The following is a 17,386-nucleotide window of genomic DNA, read 5'->3' as shown; positions in this document are numbered from 1 at the left end:
TCAAACAGTTTCTCTCTTTGACTTTAACCAGCTGAGCAGCCAGAGAGTGTACGTGATTGGACTACCCTGAGCAAAGTATAAGCCCTATGCAAGTAAGTACATAGTGTACACAGAGTACTACATGGGAATGTACAGACAGAAGTATTGGAACAGAGACACAGCAATAATCCTGATCCTCCTGTGTGGAAGAGAAGAGGTTTTGCCTGCCCGATTTTGTTGATCTGCAGAATTTGTTGATTTGTGTGTTTCAACCATAAGTAAGTAGTTAAGTATTTCTATTTTATGTAACTTTATACTTTTACTTCACTACATTTTAGAGGAAAATCTTGTACAATTTACTCCACTACATTTAGCTGCCAGTTTTACTTAGATTTAGGTTTTTTTAACATGAGAAACATGATCAATTTAAAATTATAACAATTTAAAAAAGATATATATTCAGGCTGAATATCGATATACGACATATATCCCGATATTCTCATCACAAAGTGAGAACAAATGTTCAGTCAAAGTCAAATACGACATGTCACAAGTAGTTTTATTGAAACTGTTTATCTAAGTGAACGTAAATACTGTATAACAACAGGAGAACCTTTTTTTAAAATCAAAGCTCCATAAAGTGCACATTTAAATAAAAAAACATCTTAAATAGAAATGAGCAATGAAATAAAATAGGCCAATCTTTTTCTGAAATAAATATATTTCTATGAAAAATTGAACTATATCGATATATGCGATATGGTCTAATTTCATATCACATTTTAAAATATATCGATGTATCGCCCAGCCCTTGGTATATGTGCAATAGGAAGAGTGTGTGCAATAGTGCAAATGAAGAGTGTGTGTGTTCTGTGCTGATATGAATTTATGCAATATGTAAACAGACTTCCTTTTGTGTGTGTTTGTGTTTTGTAAACATGTGACATTCTCTAGTGTCCAAGGGAGAGAATAAAGCAACTAACTAACTAACTAACAGTAAAATGTTGCTTACATTAATGCATCAGTAATAATAATATTTTTTGGAATATATCTAACAATCTCAGTGGGTCCATTCTGCATAACGAGTACTTCTTTTGATACTTTAAGTACATCTTGATGCTGATACTTTTGTACTTTTACTTCAGTAAGTTCTAAATGCAGGAATTTTACTTGTAGTGGAGTATTTTAACAGTGTGGTATTAGTACTTTTACTGAAGTAAGGGATCTGAATATCACTGCCACATAGTTATTAACTGGTTTTTGTGTTTGTTATCTTCTATTTGTTGTGCTACAGCTGAACAGACACAGTTAAAAGTCCGGTAATGAACGACATGGATCAAAGAGTTGTGCTTGTTAAAAATACATTCATCCACTTTAGGTTTCCGTGTTGCAGCCGGAACGCCGTGCAGCTGCGCCGGTGGTCTCCATCTGGCAGCGGGAGCTAAGTGCTCCCCTGCTCCTCCGCCAAAGCTTTGATTATTCGCAGGTAATTCTGAAGCTTTGAAGCCACAAAAATGATATTTGGGGCAGCTCTGTTAAATTCACAAAATTCTGTACATAGGCTGTTATGTTAGAAGACCCAAACCAAATAACAGGAACATGTGAATTTATAAATGTTTTTTCCCCAGTATGTATTCTCTTCTTCACTTAACTTTTCCCTGGCCCACTTCCACACTGTCTTAGTAAATATGAGCATCTTGCCTGATTAAATAAAGGTTAAAAGTCCCTGCAGTGCCTTGACAAAAGTCAAAAGCATTTGGTGTTCTCCTCTGATTAACTCGACACTGTCACTTTCGTCTGCTACGCTGATTACAAATTATGAAATGACACAGAAAAACGCTCCCACATAATGCATCACCTGTTGCGAAAATGACTGTAATAAATCAGCAGCGACCTTTAGCATTTTTAATGGCTGCTATGTGGGAATTTAATGTCATCATGCGGCATTGCTAATTTTTCAATGCCCCTGTTGTAAAAAGCTTTATAATTAAGTTTATTTTGCAGTACAGGAGGAAAAAACTATTTTGAACAATGTTTTCTCTTCCGGTGATGAACTACCAACAGTTTTGTCTTCTTTTTTTTTTTCTCTGGATCTCAGTGTGAGTCCAGTTGAGGCTCCTGTCTGTGTGTTCACCTGAGACTGTAGAGGACGTTGCCGTCGGGGTAAACCCTCAGCATGACGTTATCCGTTGTGGTGTCGTGGATAAAAGAGCGCTTGGAGTGGACGAAGAACATGTCAGGAACCCAAATCTTCTTCACCAGGCGGCTGTCAAAGGTCATGCTCTGGTTGTTGGTGCTCGGGAACGACAGCCGCTCGTCCTTCCAGTAGTGACGCAGGTACAGCGTCATGGTGAAGTCCTACAGGAGCAAAAGAAACTGGTTCTCAAAATCCTTAACCCTCTAGAGCAGCTATTCTCAACCTTGGGGTCCCGACCCCAATTGGGGGTCGCCAAATCATTTTGGAAGTCAGCTCTGTCTCTACTGTGTTAAAGTGTTCATGTGTGTTTTTTTCTTTTAATTTTGTGTCTTTTTTGGTCATTTTGTGTCTTTTTTTGGTCATTTTGTGTTTATTTGGTCATTTTGTGTCTTTTTTTGATCATTTTGTGGTCAATTTGTGTCTTTTTTTGGTAATTTTGTTTCCTTTTTTGGTATTTTTTTTGTCTTTTTTGGTCAATTTGTGTCTTTTTGTGGTCATTTTGTGGTCAGTTGAGTCCTTTTTGCTTAATTTTATGTAATTTTTGGTCATTTGTGTCTTTTTGTGGTCAATTTGATTCTTTTTTGGGTAATTTTGTGTCTTTTCTGACAAATCCCAAAGTAGCAAGTTATTACTTTCCAATGAGTCTCTGGCTTGAAGCTGACTGTTACACACTCAGGAGTTAGGAGCTAGGTGAATACTTTGGTTGTAACGTGTTGTTTGGTTGAGCAACTGTTGCCTTTCTAGCATCTCAAACCAGTCTGATCATTCTCCTCTGACCTCTGGAATCAACAAGCATCAAGGCTCACTGGGTATTTTCTCTTTTTCGAAGCATTCTCTGTAAACTCTAGAGATGGTTGTGAGTGAAAATCCCAGTAGATCAGCAGTTTCTGAAATACTCAGACCAACAACTATGCCAACCATTATGTTTCTTCTCCATTCTGATGCTGCTTTGAACATCAGCAGCTTGTCTTCACCATGTCTACATGCTAAATGCATTGAGTTGCTGCCATGTGATTGGTTGATTAGATATTTGTATTAACGAGCAGTTGAACAGGTGTACGTAAAAAAAAAAGAGTTAGTGGCTAAGTAGGAACCTCTGGTTTAATTTCTAGGGCTGCAACTAACAATTATTTTCATTATCGATTAATCTGTCGATTATTTAAACGATTAATTGATTAGTTGTTTTGTCAATAAAACATTGAAAAATATCAATGAGTGTTTCCCAAACCACAACATGACGTCCTCAAATCTCTTGTTTTGTCCACAAACCAAAGAGATATTCAGTTTATTGTCATAAAGGGACAAATAAACCAGAAATATTCACATTGAAGAAGCTGACTGGACTTTTGTTTTTAAAAAACTGCTCAAACCAATTATTGGATTATCAAAATAGTTGACAATTAATTTAATAATCGATTAATCGATTAATTGTTGCAGCTCTATTAATATCTAACAAAACATGGAACATGAAAAAACTTGCAAGCCTAGCTGTCAGGAGAAGAAGAAGAAGAAGAAGAAGAAGAAGAAGAAGAAGAAGAAGAAGAAGAAGAAGAAGAAGAAGAAGAAGAAGAAGAAGAAGAAGAAGAAGATTACTTTATTAATCCCACAATGGGGAAATTTAATCTCTGCATTTAACCCATCCTTTTTTACACACAAGTGAACACACCATGCAAGGAGCAGTGGGCAGCACATTACTCAGATGAATTAATATTATAATTAAATACATAATAAAATAAAGATAGTTCCGATCTTTGATTGTGATCGGCTGAGCTGCTTTCAAAACTGTTGGAAAATAACCTATAAACAACAGCTGTGACAACATTGCAAGGTCTGTATTGCTGTGCAAAAAAATCCATATGTACACTGTAAAACCCAATGTTGCTTGTTTGTTATTATAACAAAATTTTCCTTTTCAATACAACATGATTTGTGCAAAAAGTCATTTGAACCTAAAACATTGAGTCAAATAGCAAGAATCACTTGAGGTAACTTCTTTTCCCTTGTTGTCTTGACATAAAATTCTTTCGCAGCATTGACACTCAAATATTTAAGTTGAAACAATAAGTTGGGTTTTACAGTGTAGTTACAATGCAAATTTAATCTTATAACTTTACTTTTAGATAAGCACAGAGCCCATAGGAGAGAACTGTCTTGGCTCCACGTTGCCAGATTTGTAAAGCAGCTGGCACAGAGACAACAGCCACTGCCTGGCCAGCCTGACTCTGTGTCTCCACTGCGTCTGTTTACTGCTTGGCAACCTTCTGCTAAATGTCGCAGAACAACTGCATTGCTTAGCAGAAGAATGATTATGTGTTTTCAATAAATTACTGCTGATTTTGTTGCTTATGGAGCATTGCCAAGTATGTGTAGTAACCATTATATACAACCACTAAGCCCCTTGAGGAGGGGGTTTACAGCGATTTTAATTAGAACAGCTGAAGGGTCTTAAGCACTCCACGACGTGCCTGATAATGTGCAATAAAATCAGTGAGGACCATGACCTCACATGGCTCCTCTAACTCATACAATGATGGAATAGAAAGAAGAAGATCTCAAGTAAAGTACCTCAAAATTGTACTCAACTACACTGTAAACCTAACTTGTTGGTTAAACTTAAAATATTTGAGTGTCCATGCTGCAAAATAATTTTATGTCAAGACAAAAAAGACAACGGAGTTAACTCAAATGAATCTTGCTGTTTGACTCAATATTTTAGGTTAAACAACTTTTTGCACAAATCTTTGTTGTATTGAAAAGTAAAAAATAGTTATGATAACAAACAAGCAACATTGGGTTTTACAGTGTACATGTTTACTTTGTTAATTTCCTCCATCTGTGTTTCATATTCTAATCTGTAATACATAATTTAACCCAGTTCCCATCCATTGCACACAGAGTTTCAGCTTCTCCCCTCTGGGCGTAGCTTTACAATCCCTAGATGTAGAACAAAAAGACACAAAAACAGTTTTGTCCCTGCAGCCATTACACTGAGGAACAAGTCATAGCTATGCTTTGCACATGGGTTTATTTATTTATTGTTGCTTTTATGTATGTATTTACTATTTATATATATATATATATATATATATATATATATATATATATATTAACCTTTATAGTTAGTTTTATTTTATTTTGTTTGTGGGTTTTTTTGTATAGAATTAGGGTTAGAAAAACAGTCGCAGATTTAAGAGACTTAAAGTGGCAAATCTGTGCGAAAAAAAGTCACAGATTTACAAGTAAAAAGTGGGGGACACATTCTGGCAGTATGTAATATCCTCCAATATTCTCTAGGGCTGAGATTTGGAATTTGCAAGTATTTCAATGAGGGTTAAATAAAAAGTTACCCATCTCATACTCACCATGTCCACCTCAGAAATGGTGTCCAGACTTTCAACCTGAACATCTACTCCAACAGGGATTGGAGGACCTGAAAGACACACATGCAGAAGTGTTATTTTCCTGATTTTAGTAAACCAGTCAGGGTGACATAACAGAGACTATGAAACCTTTTTTTTTTTTTGACAATCACATTTCCAAAAACACAATTATAGAGCAACTGCTTTTGTCGTTCTGGCTGGGTTTTTTACTTTTGACCTATTTCAGCCTTTCTACTCTGCATCATCATCCTCCAATAGTACACAAATACAATTAGGTCACAATAATGGATCAAAGTTGATGCAGCGGTGGATGAAATCCAGCTCTCTTTTCCATTTCCAGCTGAGACACACTTGATGTTTGAAATCAAACGCTGCAGAAGAATCCTGCAGAGAGTCACTTGGTGTGTTTCCTGCAGCAGATTGTCGTGTGATTAAAAGTAGTCGGATAAAATCTGCACGTGTTTCACTCTTCAAAGCCTCATGGAGGATTTTTTGAGTTAAATACAGCTCCTGTGTTTGTGGTTATTTGCCTTAAATGAGGGATCAAAATAAAAAGACAGCTAAAAGGATTAAGAATATATGTCATTATGATTGTGCAGTAAAAATAAAAGCCTGTGTGCCTTTCTGACATCAAATCCCTCTGTTGTACAGTGATATTAAAAAAGACATGTATTAACACTCGTGATGTAAAGAACTGAGCTGTGATTGGAAACTCCAGCACAGCTTGCATGGACGCTGTCATTAAGATCACCAAGAGCTTAATGCTTATAGGACTGTTTGTCCAAACCGATGACCACTGCACAGATCTGATCCAGCAGAGCATGCAGCGTGCACGCTGCACGTCTGAGCTGTACAAATTAAACCTCTGTTATTTAAAAGCACTTTTCTCTGAAGTCACATTCATCTCCTGACCTCCGAACGCCGGCCTCATGGTGAAGTCATGGTCGTCTATTCTCAGCAGCTGCTCCGATTTTGTCATCAGAGATTTTGTCATATCTGGGCTTCTTTTGTAAATCGGGCTGTAAAAACAAGATAAAAGAAAGAGATGTGGTCAGGTTGTGCTTTAATGTCGAAAACTAATTAGCAAAAGAATCAATATTGCTTTGGAACCTGGTCTCACAGGAAACCATGAAATAGCCACAGATTCACTTAACTCAAAATCCGTGGAATAGCCACGGAATCACTCAAATTTCCGTGAAACTGACACTTTTTTGAGAAATTGCATTTCGCTACAATGCAAGTTAATGACATATCCCGTGGCTATTCCATGGATATTTGTTCCTATTGGTTTGTTCCAAGTCACGTGGCTTTCAAGGACCCGGCAGTCAGAACAAAAAACATGGCAGACAGTTCACTCATTTTTAGTGAAAAAAATTAATATTTTGACTTAGTTTCTGCATAAAAATGGATTTTGATCACATTTCTAGCGAGAAATATATGTTTTATTTTCTAAATTTTCACTCAGTGAATGTACATAATCACTTTGTATGTTGGAACAGCCACGGGATATGACTGTCATTAACTTGCATTGCAGCAAAATCCGTGTCAGTTTCACGGAAATTTGAGTGATTCTGTGGCTATTCCACGGATTTTGAGTTAAGCAAATCCGTGGCTATTTCACGGATTCCTGTGAGACCAGGTTGTTGCTTTGATATGATGTTTTTAATCAAACATAAAGACAAACTAACCTTCCGGATTTGTGACCTCCGCCCCCATCCATTCTGGTCTCTCTTCGCGACCTAGTAAATTAACAGTATTTAATAAATAAATAAATAAATAAATAACTGAGAACATCTGTCACATGAGGCAGCAGCACATTATACAAAGCCGAGGTTTTAAAGTCAAATCGAGTTGGCTTTTAGGTTTCTATCCAAGCTTTCTCATTTTCAGTTGTAATATATGTTGAGCTGCAGCAATAAATCGATCCACAGAAATTTAATCTGCAGCTATTTTTGAAAATCAAATGACGATTTAATAATTTCTTAAGCAAAAAGCCAAACGTCGGTGGTTCCAGCGTCTCAAATGGGAGGATTTGGTGCTTTTCTTTTGGTCTTAAATATGTGACAAGACATCTGAGGACATTGCTTTGAGTTGTGGGAAAATATTACAGACATGTTTCACTATTTTACTGACAAATTGAAAAATCAATAATCAAGAAATACAGTCATGGAAAACAATATTAGACCACCATTGTTTTCTTCAATTCCTTGTTCATTTTAATGCCTGGTACAACTAAAGGTACATTTGTTTGGACAAATATATTGGTCCAATATAATATAATTTTCCACAGTTTTCTTGATAGTGATTTTGGTTATTATCAAGAAAATCATGGAAAAATGTCTAGATATCAGCTCTTAAATTAAACTCTTCTGAGATATTTCTGATGTAATCATTATATTTGCCCAAACAAATGTACCTTTAGTTGTACCAGGTATCAAATGAACAAGAAATTGAAGAAAAATGGTGGTCTAATAGTTTTCTCCATGACTGTATTTGTCAGATTAATTGCTAAAAAAAAAATCAAGAAAAAAAACTCATTGCAGCCCTAAATACATCACATGCTGTATTTTGACTATAGCTAAAATTATGTTTTTTAATTATTTAGTTGATTTTTTTTTCAGCATGTTTTCTACATTATATATGATGGTAAACGTTGAGAGTCTTTGGGTTTTGGGGAGTTACAACAACAAGCAATTTAAATATGTCACCTTGAATATAACTTTGAAATTATACAAGTCGCCGTTATCATAGATTTGATAGTCTACAAGATGAATCAATGAATTGAGAAAAAAATCAGCAGAAGAATCAATAATTAAAACAATATTTAGCTACAAAAATGCACAACATTTCCTGTTCCAGAGTAGAGACAATAATATTGTCTTGTTTTGTTTTGTTGATGCTTCTCACTTTATAAGAAGATGTACTACATCCAGTTACATCACATATATTTTACCCACAAATCACACAAAGGGCAAAAGAGCATTTCCTCATCACATCCGATTTAGAGGAAGCAGCTCTTCCCTGATGTCACTTTTCAAGAGGGCTGCCTCTGTATACTTGTCTCTTAGGCAGCTTTTCCAGGCCGCAAATAGAGAGAGAGGGAGAAAAAAAAAAGATTTCCAAAACCCTAAAATGGATTATTAGAGTAGAGCATGCTGTGACAGACAGGGACAAATCCCTGTGACAACCACAGACGTGCATTAAGGAAGTACCACAGAGGAAGAGAGAGAGAGATATGAAAGGACGGGACCAAAACAGAGAAAAAAATGCAAAATGAAACGGTGAGAAGAGGGTTTCTCTGGCGAGCTGCAGAGCTCTGATGGGCAATGGGTGCTAGTCGTCTGCGTCCATCCAGCAGCTGGTTCCTAATCCTCTTGGCAGAAATGCCTCTCCAATCCCCCTCTCTGCCTGCCTCCACCACGCAGCAGACCGCCTGTCTGCACACTGTTTCTGCTCTGCCACCACGGACCTGCATGCACGCATCGCTACAGGGACTGCATCAGGGTTAATGGGCCAGATTCCTGCAGAGGTCATTCTGGACACATTAATGTGTGCACAGAGCAGAAAAACTGAAGAAAAAGGGAATTAACATTCGCAGGCTCACTGGGTGGACTATAATAGATGAGTAGGCTTTTATGTCTTAATTTGATGTATTTTTAGACTAACGTTAGAATAAAAAAAAAAATCATTAACATACAGTTCTTCAGTTACCTCTCACGTTCATAATTTTACCTCTCACATTCAGTTTTACCTTTCACATACACAAAACATACCTCTCACATATACAATTGTACCTCTCACATTCACAGAAATACCTCTCACATTCAGTTATACCTTTCACATACACAAAAGATACCTCTCACATTCACAGTTACACCTCTCACATTCACAGTTATACCTCTCACATTCAGTTTTCCTCTCACATACACAAAACATACCTCTAACATTTACAATTTTACCTCTCACATTAAAAAAATACCTTTCACATACACAAAAAATCCCTCTCACATTCACAATTTTACCTCTCACATTTACAGAAAAATCCTCTCACATTCAGTTTCACCTCTCACATACACAAAAATACCTCTCACATACACAATTTTACCTCTCACATTCACAAAAATACCTCTCACATACACAAAAAAACCTCTCACATTCACAATTTTACCTCTCACATACACAAAAAATCCCTCTCACATTCACAATTTTACCTCTCACATTTCCAAAAAAAATCCTCTCACATTCAGTTTTACCTCTCACATTAACTAAAATACTTCTCATATTCACAATTTTACCTCTCACATTCACAATTTTACCTCTCACATACAGAATTTTACCTCTCACATACACAAAAAATACCTCTCACATTCACAAAAACAATTGTGTATGTGAGAGGTAAATTGTTTATGTGAGATGTATTTTTTTGTGCATGTGCTCACTGGGTGGACTATAAAGAATGATGAATAGGCTTTAACGTCTTAATTTGATGTATTTTTAGACTAACGTTACAATCCAAAAAATCATTAATATACAGACAGGGGTGAAAAGTACATTTACTCAACGACCCTGCAATTTTTAAAGTTTTTTACTTTAATTGAGTATTTCCATTTTATGATTTATACTTTTTACTCCACTATTTATTAGAGATGTTCCGATACCATTTTTCCCCTCCGATACCGATTCCGATACTTGTGCTGTGGGTATTGGCTGATACCGAGTACCGATCCGATACCAGTATGTTATAAAGAAATATTATATTTCACCTGCATGACTGTGATATGATTATCATTGTGGTAAGGCCTGGCTCAGGTTAAACCATTGTAAAACATGAATAAATACAGCAGATTCAAGCCATTTATTTTTATATATTTTTTAAAATAAAACAGTATACAAAACAGCAGTGCAACAGCAACGTAAATAAATAAAGCACCACTGTTTTAAGAGCAACAAAGAAGAACTGTGCCAGAGCTTAACGGAGGGAACCAGTAAATAGATTACTAATTTAATAAATTATGTGGTATCAGCATTTTCTGCAATATCGGAGCATTTTCTGATTCTGGTATTGGAATCAGAACAACTCGACTATTTATTTTTCAGCATTACTTAATTTGCTAATTCAGATTATTACTACTAATAATAATTATTATTAATACAACATATATCAACAATATTTTTATTTTATGGATTAAGCTATTTGGCAGAATATAGGCCTAAAAATAATAAAATAACACTTACAAACTAATGGACATTAATCCTAATGATGTTCCATTTTACAGGTAAAATATATTAGTATATTTTGATGCTTCAACCTTAAAGGACTTTTACTCGTACACTGTGATTTTGCTAAAATATTTGTTTGCTTTCACCACATAGACTTTTGGAAAAATGTCAGGGAAAATAAAAGCAAAAATCATGATATTAACAAACTGAATGCGTCCTATCTGCTTCGAAATGACATTTGTTATTTATGACTTTCTTATTCGCTTGTTTTCATGCTTTACATCAGAAATGTTTAAAGTGCGGCCCCCCAACGTGACATGAAATGAGTTCATTATATTTAAATTATCTGCGTTTTATTTCAATGCTATCACGTTCAATAGCTTCCATTTAATACACTACTAACTGTGACAAATCTTCTGTCAGGTTAGGAAGGAGAGCTTGTGAGAAGGACAGACACACTGCAAAAAAAGAAAAGTTGGGTGAACTCAAAATTTCAAGGCAACAAACTTCGATAAAATTTTAAGTTGGACAATTAAACTAAATATTTTAAGTTTTGTTTTTGAGTTTGCTCAACTCTGAATTTCTCTGGCACGATTGTAACGCCACTATGAAATGTCAGCTAATGTTGTGAACACAATTTTGAGTTAGCATTGATATGCTAATGGTTACTCTTGTAGCTGTAACAAGCAGCGCTGCTAGCATCAGTTAGCCGCTAGCTTTCGCTAATGACCAAATTTCACAACAAAGAAATAAGAGTTAGCAGAACTATTGTCCCTTGTTGTGAACCCCAACTTAAAGATATAAGTAACAACAACTCACAAACTTGTTTTTGAGCAGACAACTGGCGTCCTTTGTTGTGCTAACTTACATTATTGCCCTAAATGTCAATAATTTATATTTCCAAGTTTTTACCAAATTAAATCACTGTTTTAGGCTAAAAAATACAAGTTGGCTTTTTTGCAGTGCATGGCAACAAGTGGCACCTCACAAGTATTACAGGAATCACATTATGTCACCAGTGCTACTGCTGTTGGCTAAAGTTAGTGATATTTGTGGACAACTAAGCAGTTTAATGTGGAAAGAGTTGACATGGAAAAGCCTCATTGGAGAAAAGCTGAATGTTGAGGAAAAAGGGATCAACTCTTTCTTCATCTGACCTCGGGGGACAGATAAAGTGACGAATGAACAGTTCAACTCAGTGCTCAATTAATTTAAAGTTAAACGCCATTATGAGACCAACAGCAAACTTCAATGAGGCTTATTTGCAATAGTCGGGGTGGAGAGCAAAAGAGCCGGAAAGCATTGGCCTAAATTCAATCTCAGAACCCATTGGCTGTCATTTGGCATTTGTGATTTAGCCTTTTATTTTATTTCTGTTAGCTATTTTACAGCTTTATTGAGAAAGAGAGTGAATGGGGAGACAGAGTGGAAGACATGTATAGGAAAGGGCTCTGAGCCAGATTCAAACCTGGGCCGCCTGCTCGCGAGGACAAAGTCACAGGTATGAAGGTCCGTATAGGCCATAAATCATTCTTCACATACACAAAACATAATCCCTCACATTCACAATTTTACCTCTCACATTCACTATTTTACCTCTCACATACACAAAAATACCTCTCAAGTTCAGTTTAACCTCTCACATTCACAATTTTACCTCTCACATTCACAATTGTACCTCTCACATTCACAATTGTACCTCTCACATTCACAATTTTACCTCTCACATTCACATTTGTACCTCTCACATTCACAATTTTACCTCTCACATTCACAAAAATACCTCTCACATTCACAATTTTACCTCTCACGTACACAAAACATTTAAAATTTTACCTCTCACATAAAAAACACCTTTCACATTCACAAAAATACCTCTCACATACACAAAAATACCTTTCACATTTGCTAAAAATACCTCTCACATTCACATTCATTCATGATTTTACCTCACATTCAGTTTTACCTCTCACTTTCATAAAAAGATAGGTATATTTGTGCATGTGAGAGGTAAAATTGTTTATGTGAGATGTATTTTTTGTGCATGTGAGAGGGTAGAATGAATTATGGCCCAATTTAGCATTATTACTTCATCTATATGCATTCATTTGCACATAAACAGTTTTTATAAAAGTGCACTGAAATGTTGCCAGGACCTAAAAAACCAACAAAAGTACCAATGAAGTTGCTGATGGGACTGTCAACACTGACCGGCACACGTAAGAAGAAGTCTTGGCCTAGATACCTAGATATCCGGATTGAGGCCATTGCCCCCAGAGGCTAAATCATTGTGAGACGGATAGCTGATTGGTTCTGAGATTGCTGCCCAACACTCTTCACGTGTCTTGTGAAAAGAAGTGAAGCTGTTTCACCTCAAGCTCTGAGGTGAATCTCATGAAATTGCCAAGCCTAGCAGCCAGAGATGGAGAGTGTGTGCAGCAGTGGTTGGTTTGAAGTGGCCGACATGCTGCATCCAGAACCTGTACCTCCCTCAATCATATGCTGCCTCACTAAATTGGCAGTCATTCATCAAAACCTTGAAAAAATTCTGGTTTATATGTTCATTTTGAGGTGTGAAAAGAGCAAAGAAAAGGGGAAATGAGGAAAAAAGACGAATGATGGTTCATTTCATCATCAAAATGTGTGTTTCCGTACCAATAAACACTCAAAATTATCCCTCAAACCTAATGAGGGTTTTCTCCTCAGATGTTTTCGTGTGTGGGACTCTGCTGTCCTACACTTATCCTCCTCTCCGCTTCCTCCTCAAGGCAGCGAGTGAAAAGAAAATGTAAGTATACGGTGAAAACTCCCACAACACACGCCAGCAGCATTCAGGCGCTTTCGCAATTTCACACTGAAAGAGAGGAGGAGTGGAGTGATGAGAAACAGAGAGAAAAAAGGTTCGACTTCTGCATGAGTGTATGAGATTTTTCCCCCCTGCTGGATGAGAAATGAGAGATTTACATTTGATTTGTATTCTCAGACTGTGTGTGTCAGCAGAGAGACGACATGATGTGAGAGGACTTTTAACTAGTTGAGGGGAAAAAACAGTTTTGATAACAAGTCGACACTGGTGTTTAGAGATTACAACGCAGCTTTGAGCCACTTGTGCTTTCTGTCTTCTGAAGATTCTCCACAGATGATTATGATTGTGCTCCTCTTTCACTTAATGATCATCTTAATCACCTTAGGGCTGAGATGATCACTTTAAATGACTGTAATTTCATGGAGGATTGTTTCGATTTTAAAAAGATGGCTTGAACTGCACACTCAATAAATCAGATGTGCGATGTCATGCGCTCTGACACTTTGCCATGATGTACATAAGAAGCAGCAGGTGAGATACGCCAGGGACATTTATTTCACTCAAATAGATGCAACGATTAAGAGCAGATTGCTGTTTGATGTCTCCTCTGATCTATAAATAAACAGTTACAGCATGAAAAGTGATACTGTATCTAAAGGCGGAGGGATTAAATGATTTGACGGGGTTTGTTGAATATATTAAGTGGATGCAAATCATTCAACGCTGATAGCATTGCGAGGCGTACGACGCCGTTCTTTGCATGCCTGGGAAAAAATCTTATCTTCACCAGAGATTAATGCAAAGACAGTTTCTCACTTGACCTCAGGACATAGTCAAGCTCTTTGCTTCAATTTCTGCAAGAAAATAGTCACAATTTGTCGATCAAAATGCAGGAAAAGCTTCCATGCTGGTTATTTATTGGATATTTTTGCACTTTTTTCCTGCATATTTGTTATAAATCAGATAAAGCAAAATATTCCCATGTTGCTATCAGTAGGTGCACAGAGGCATTTAAAGGTTTTCGTTTTATTTGATCAACCAATAAGTTGAGAAAATGAATAATAACCCATTTTGGAAACAAAATGCCAAATATTTGCTGCTTCTACCTTCTTAAATGTCAAGTTTTGCTGCTTTTCTTTTGATAGTAAATTGACTATCTTTGACATTTGAAGATATCAGCTGGAACTTTAACAAAAATAATGTGATGGACAAATTTCCCAATTTGACTGACATTTTATTATGCGACTGGAAAACCAGCAGATTTATCCATAATGAAAATGATCATTAGTTGCAGCCCCTGTGAGTTATTTCTCTGCTCTCAGCACTCGACAGGTGTTCAAAGCCATCTGTGGGTGTTATTTAAATTCATTCTGACAATTTTTCTGTGCATGTAAACATTCATCTTTCTAAATACCTTACAGCTGTTTTTTATGCTTCAAAATGTGCTCCAAATTTATCTGACTCGCTGAAATAATGATCACATTTGCATTTCTAAAGTTAGTCAAAGACTCAGATGCTTATTGCTCGGTTTGTTGTTTAAAAGTCTAATTTCTTTCCACTGCAAGTCAGACTGCACCTCCGCACACTGTGATAAACATCTAATATTCTTTTTAGCGTTGAAACGATTTGTCAAGGGACATAAAATTGTGAACATTTTGATAATTAATTCGTTTATTTCAAAAATAGCGGGAAAAAAATCACTGATTCTAGCTTCTTAAATGTGCATATATGCTTGTTTTCTTTGTCTCATATGATATAAAACTAATTATCTGTGGATTTTGGACTAAAACAGACACTATAAGCTATCATCATTGGCTCTGGGAATTGTGAAGGACATGTGTTTCCTGTAACATTTCATAAAGCTGAAAATGTGACTATTTTGATAATTAATTAGTTGTTTTTTTTTAAATAGCTAAAAAAATCTCTGATTCTAGCTTCTTAAATGTGCATATATGCTTGTTTTCTTTGTCTTATATGATATTAAACTAATTATCCTGTTTTTCTTGTAACATTTCATAAAGCAAGTTAATAATTGAGAATATAATCAGCAGAATGTGAAAATGATTGTTACTTGCAGCCATAATTTGTACACGCTTGCATTAGATAATATTATAATAATTCAAGATACATATTTCTGACCATGTTTCTATTTACAAAAGCATTCAGCTTTAAAACACCAATTCCTACTCACAATATTAAGTGTCATAAAGTGTTTTCATGCTTCCCTATGAGCCACAAATTTAACCGAATTGTTAAAATAAAGATTACCAGCATGCAGTTATCACAATTTCTAGTGTGAGCAAAAACAGATTAAGATGCTAATAGCTTGTTCTATAGTGTAAATGTGACATTTCTTCCACCACAGTCAGACTGCTCCCTGCACTGAACAGCAGTGATAAAACTTCTAAAGCCAAATTCCATCAGCCAATATTGCCCTATCACAGATATATCTGTATCCATCAGTATCTGTGTATTTTGTCCAATATTTGCCATTATATAAACATTTTTTTACAGAACATATAATGCAGAAAACAATGCTCATGGGAGGTTTAGAAATAGTGTTAGATATTTATGATATCTTTATTTGTTTTTTAAATATTCAGCACAGTTCTCATTAGTAGAATTGGCTGAAATTGTATAATCATTTTTAAAATTTGTAAGTAAAGATATTTGTTTAAGCAAGGAGCCAGTCAGATTGGTGCACAACCCACACAGGAAGGTCTATTGTCTCTCATAAATTCACTATATCAGCCGCTATATCAAAAATCATTGAAATGTCACCCTATTAAATTGGTATCGACCTCAAAAAATGTCATAGTGGTCTGGCTCTAAAAGAATCGTTTCCATTTAAATCCCTTCCAAAGTTGCAGCCGATTCGATCGATAACATATGTAGAATTGAGGGTGCTTTAATGGTCCCCAGATCTAGTTCAGTCCCCGACTAAAACATTTAATCCATTGGACGCATTAACAAGGCAGCAATTAGCCTAAATAATCACCTGGAAATGACATTGGCTACAACTGCTGCCAGAGGGGGAAACAGTCCTGCAGCAGTTGTGGGGCAAGAGAACACAGCAGCCACTAGTAGTGCATAAATAGATGTGGGGATTTAGGTCTCCCTCTCTCTTTCTCTCCCTCTCTCTCTCTCTCTCTCTGCTCTCCAATCTGCTGTCTGAATAAGTCCGTTTTCAGAGGGGGAGGGAGCAGCACAGGTGACACAGGAAACACTGGACAACATGGTGTAAACCTCTAAAAACATGTATAAGAACATAGCGGGAAAGGAGAGGAGCAAAATCATATTTGCACTCTAACCTTGAATTAAAACAGCCATTCATCCTGTTTTAAGACAATAAAAACACTCAGTCCAGTATTGTGACATGTGTGACTGCTTTGACATTACCTGCTCTGTTTGTAGGTCTCCAGTTTGTGACCCCTCGACTGGGCTATCCTCCCAGCTGCACCTGCCAGCCAAACACAGAAGAGCACAAGAAGAGCATCCACCTGCATGGTTCACATTCCCCAGAGGACGGACCTCTCCTGTCAGTCAGAATCTACTCCCCTCAAGGGTTCGGAGCACTCTGCCTTCCTGAGACATTCCCTTCTCCAGTGCCGGAGCCGATAAGAGGGAGGAAAAACAGCAACAGCAGCAGCAGCTACACTGAGCTATTCTACGGCCTGAGTGGAAAACATCCTACGGTGCTTAATCTCCACAGTGGGAAAAGCAATTTTGACTAAACCCATAAATCCTTGAGCGTCAGATGGTACAGATTTGATCCCTCCAGCGGCGGATGTGCCTGCCTCTCTG

The 17,386-nt window shown here is 36.6% G+C and overlaps 1 protein-coding gene across 1 annotated transcript in view; it reads right to left on the bottom strand.

The window, feature by feature from the left end:
• LOC131988664 (gamma-aminobutyric acid receptor subunit rho-1) overlaps window positions 1–17,386 on the bottom strand; it is a 28,952-nt gene extending 11,566 nt beyond the window's left edge. The window contains exons 1-5 of the mRNA XM_059353843.1: window positions 16,982–17,386; window positions 7,245–7,295; window positions 6,469–6,575; window positions 5,539–5,606; window positions 2,114–2,337 (exon numbers count right to left, since the gene is read on the bottom strand). Of these exons, the coding sequence (XP_059209826.1) occupies window positions 2,114–2,337; window positions 5,539–5,606; window positions 6,469–6,575; window positions 7,245–7,295; window positions 16,982–17,088 (557 nt within the window). The 5' untranslated portion in view covers window positions 17,089–17,386. The remainder of the gene's footprint in view (window positions 1–2,113; window positions 2,338–5,538; window positions 5,607–6,468; window positions 6,576–7,244; window positions 7,296–16,981) is intronic.

This window comes from Centropristis striata, chromosome 16 (assembly GCF_030273125.1).
Source record: "Centropristis striata isolate RG_2023a ecotype Rhode Island chromosome 16, C.striata_1.0, whole genome shotgun sequence".
Lineage (NCBI taxonomy): Eukaryota > Metazoa > Chordata > Actinopteri > Perciformes > Serranidae > Centropristis > Centropristis striata.
Note: the sequence above shows the minus strand (reverse complement) of the source record. Positions and strands in the feature narration are given on the sequence as shown.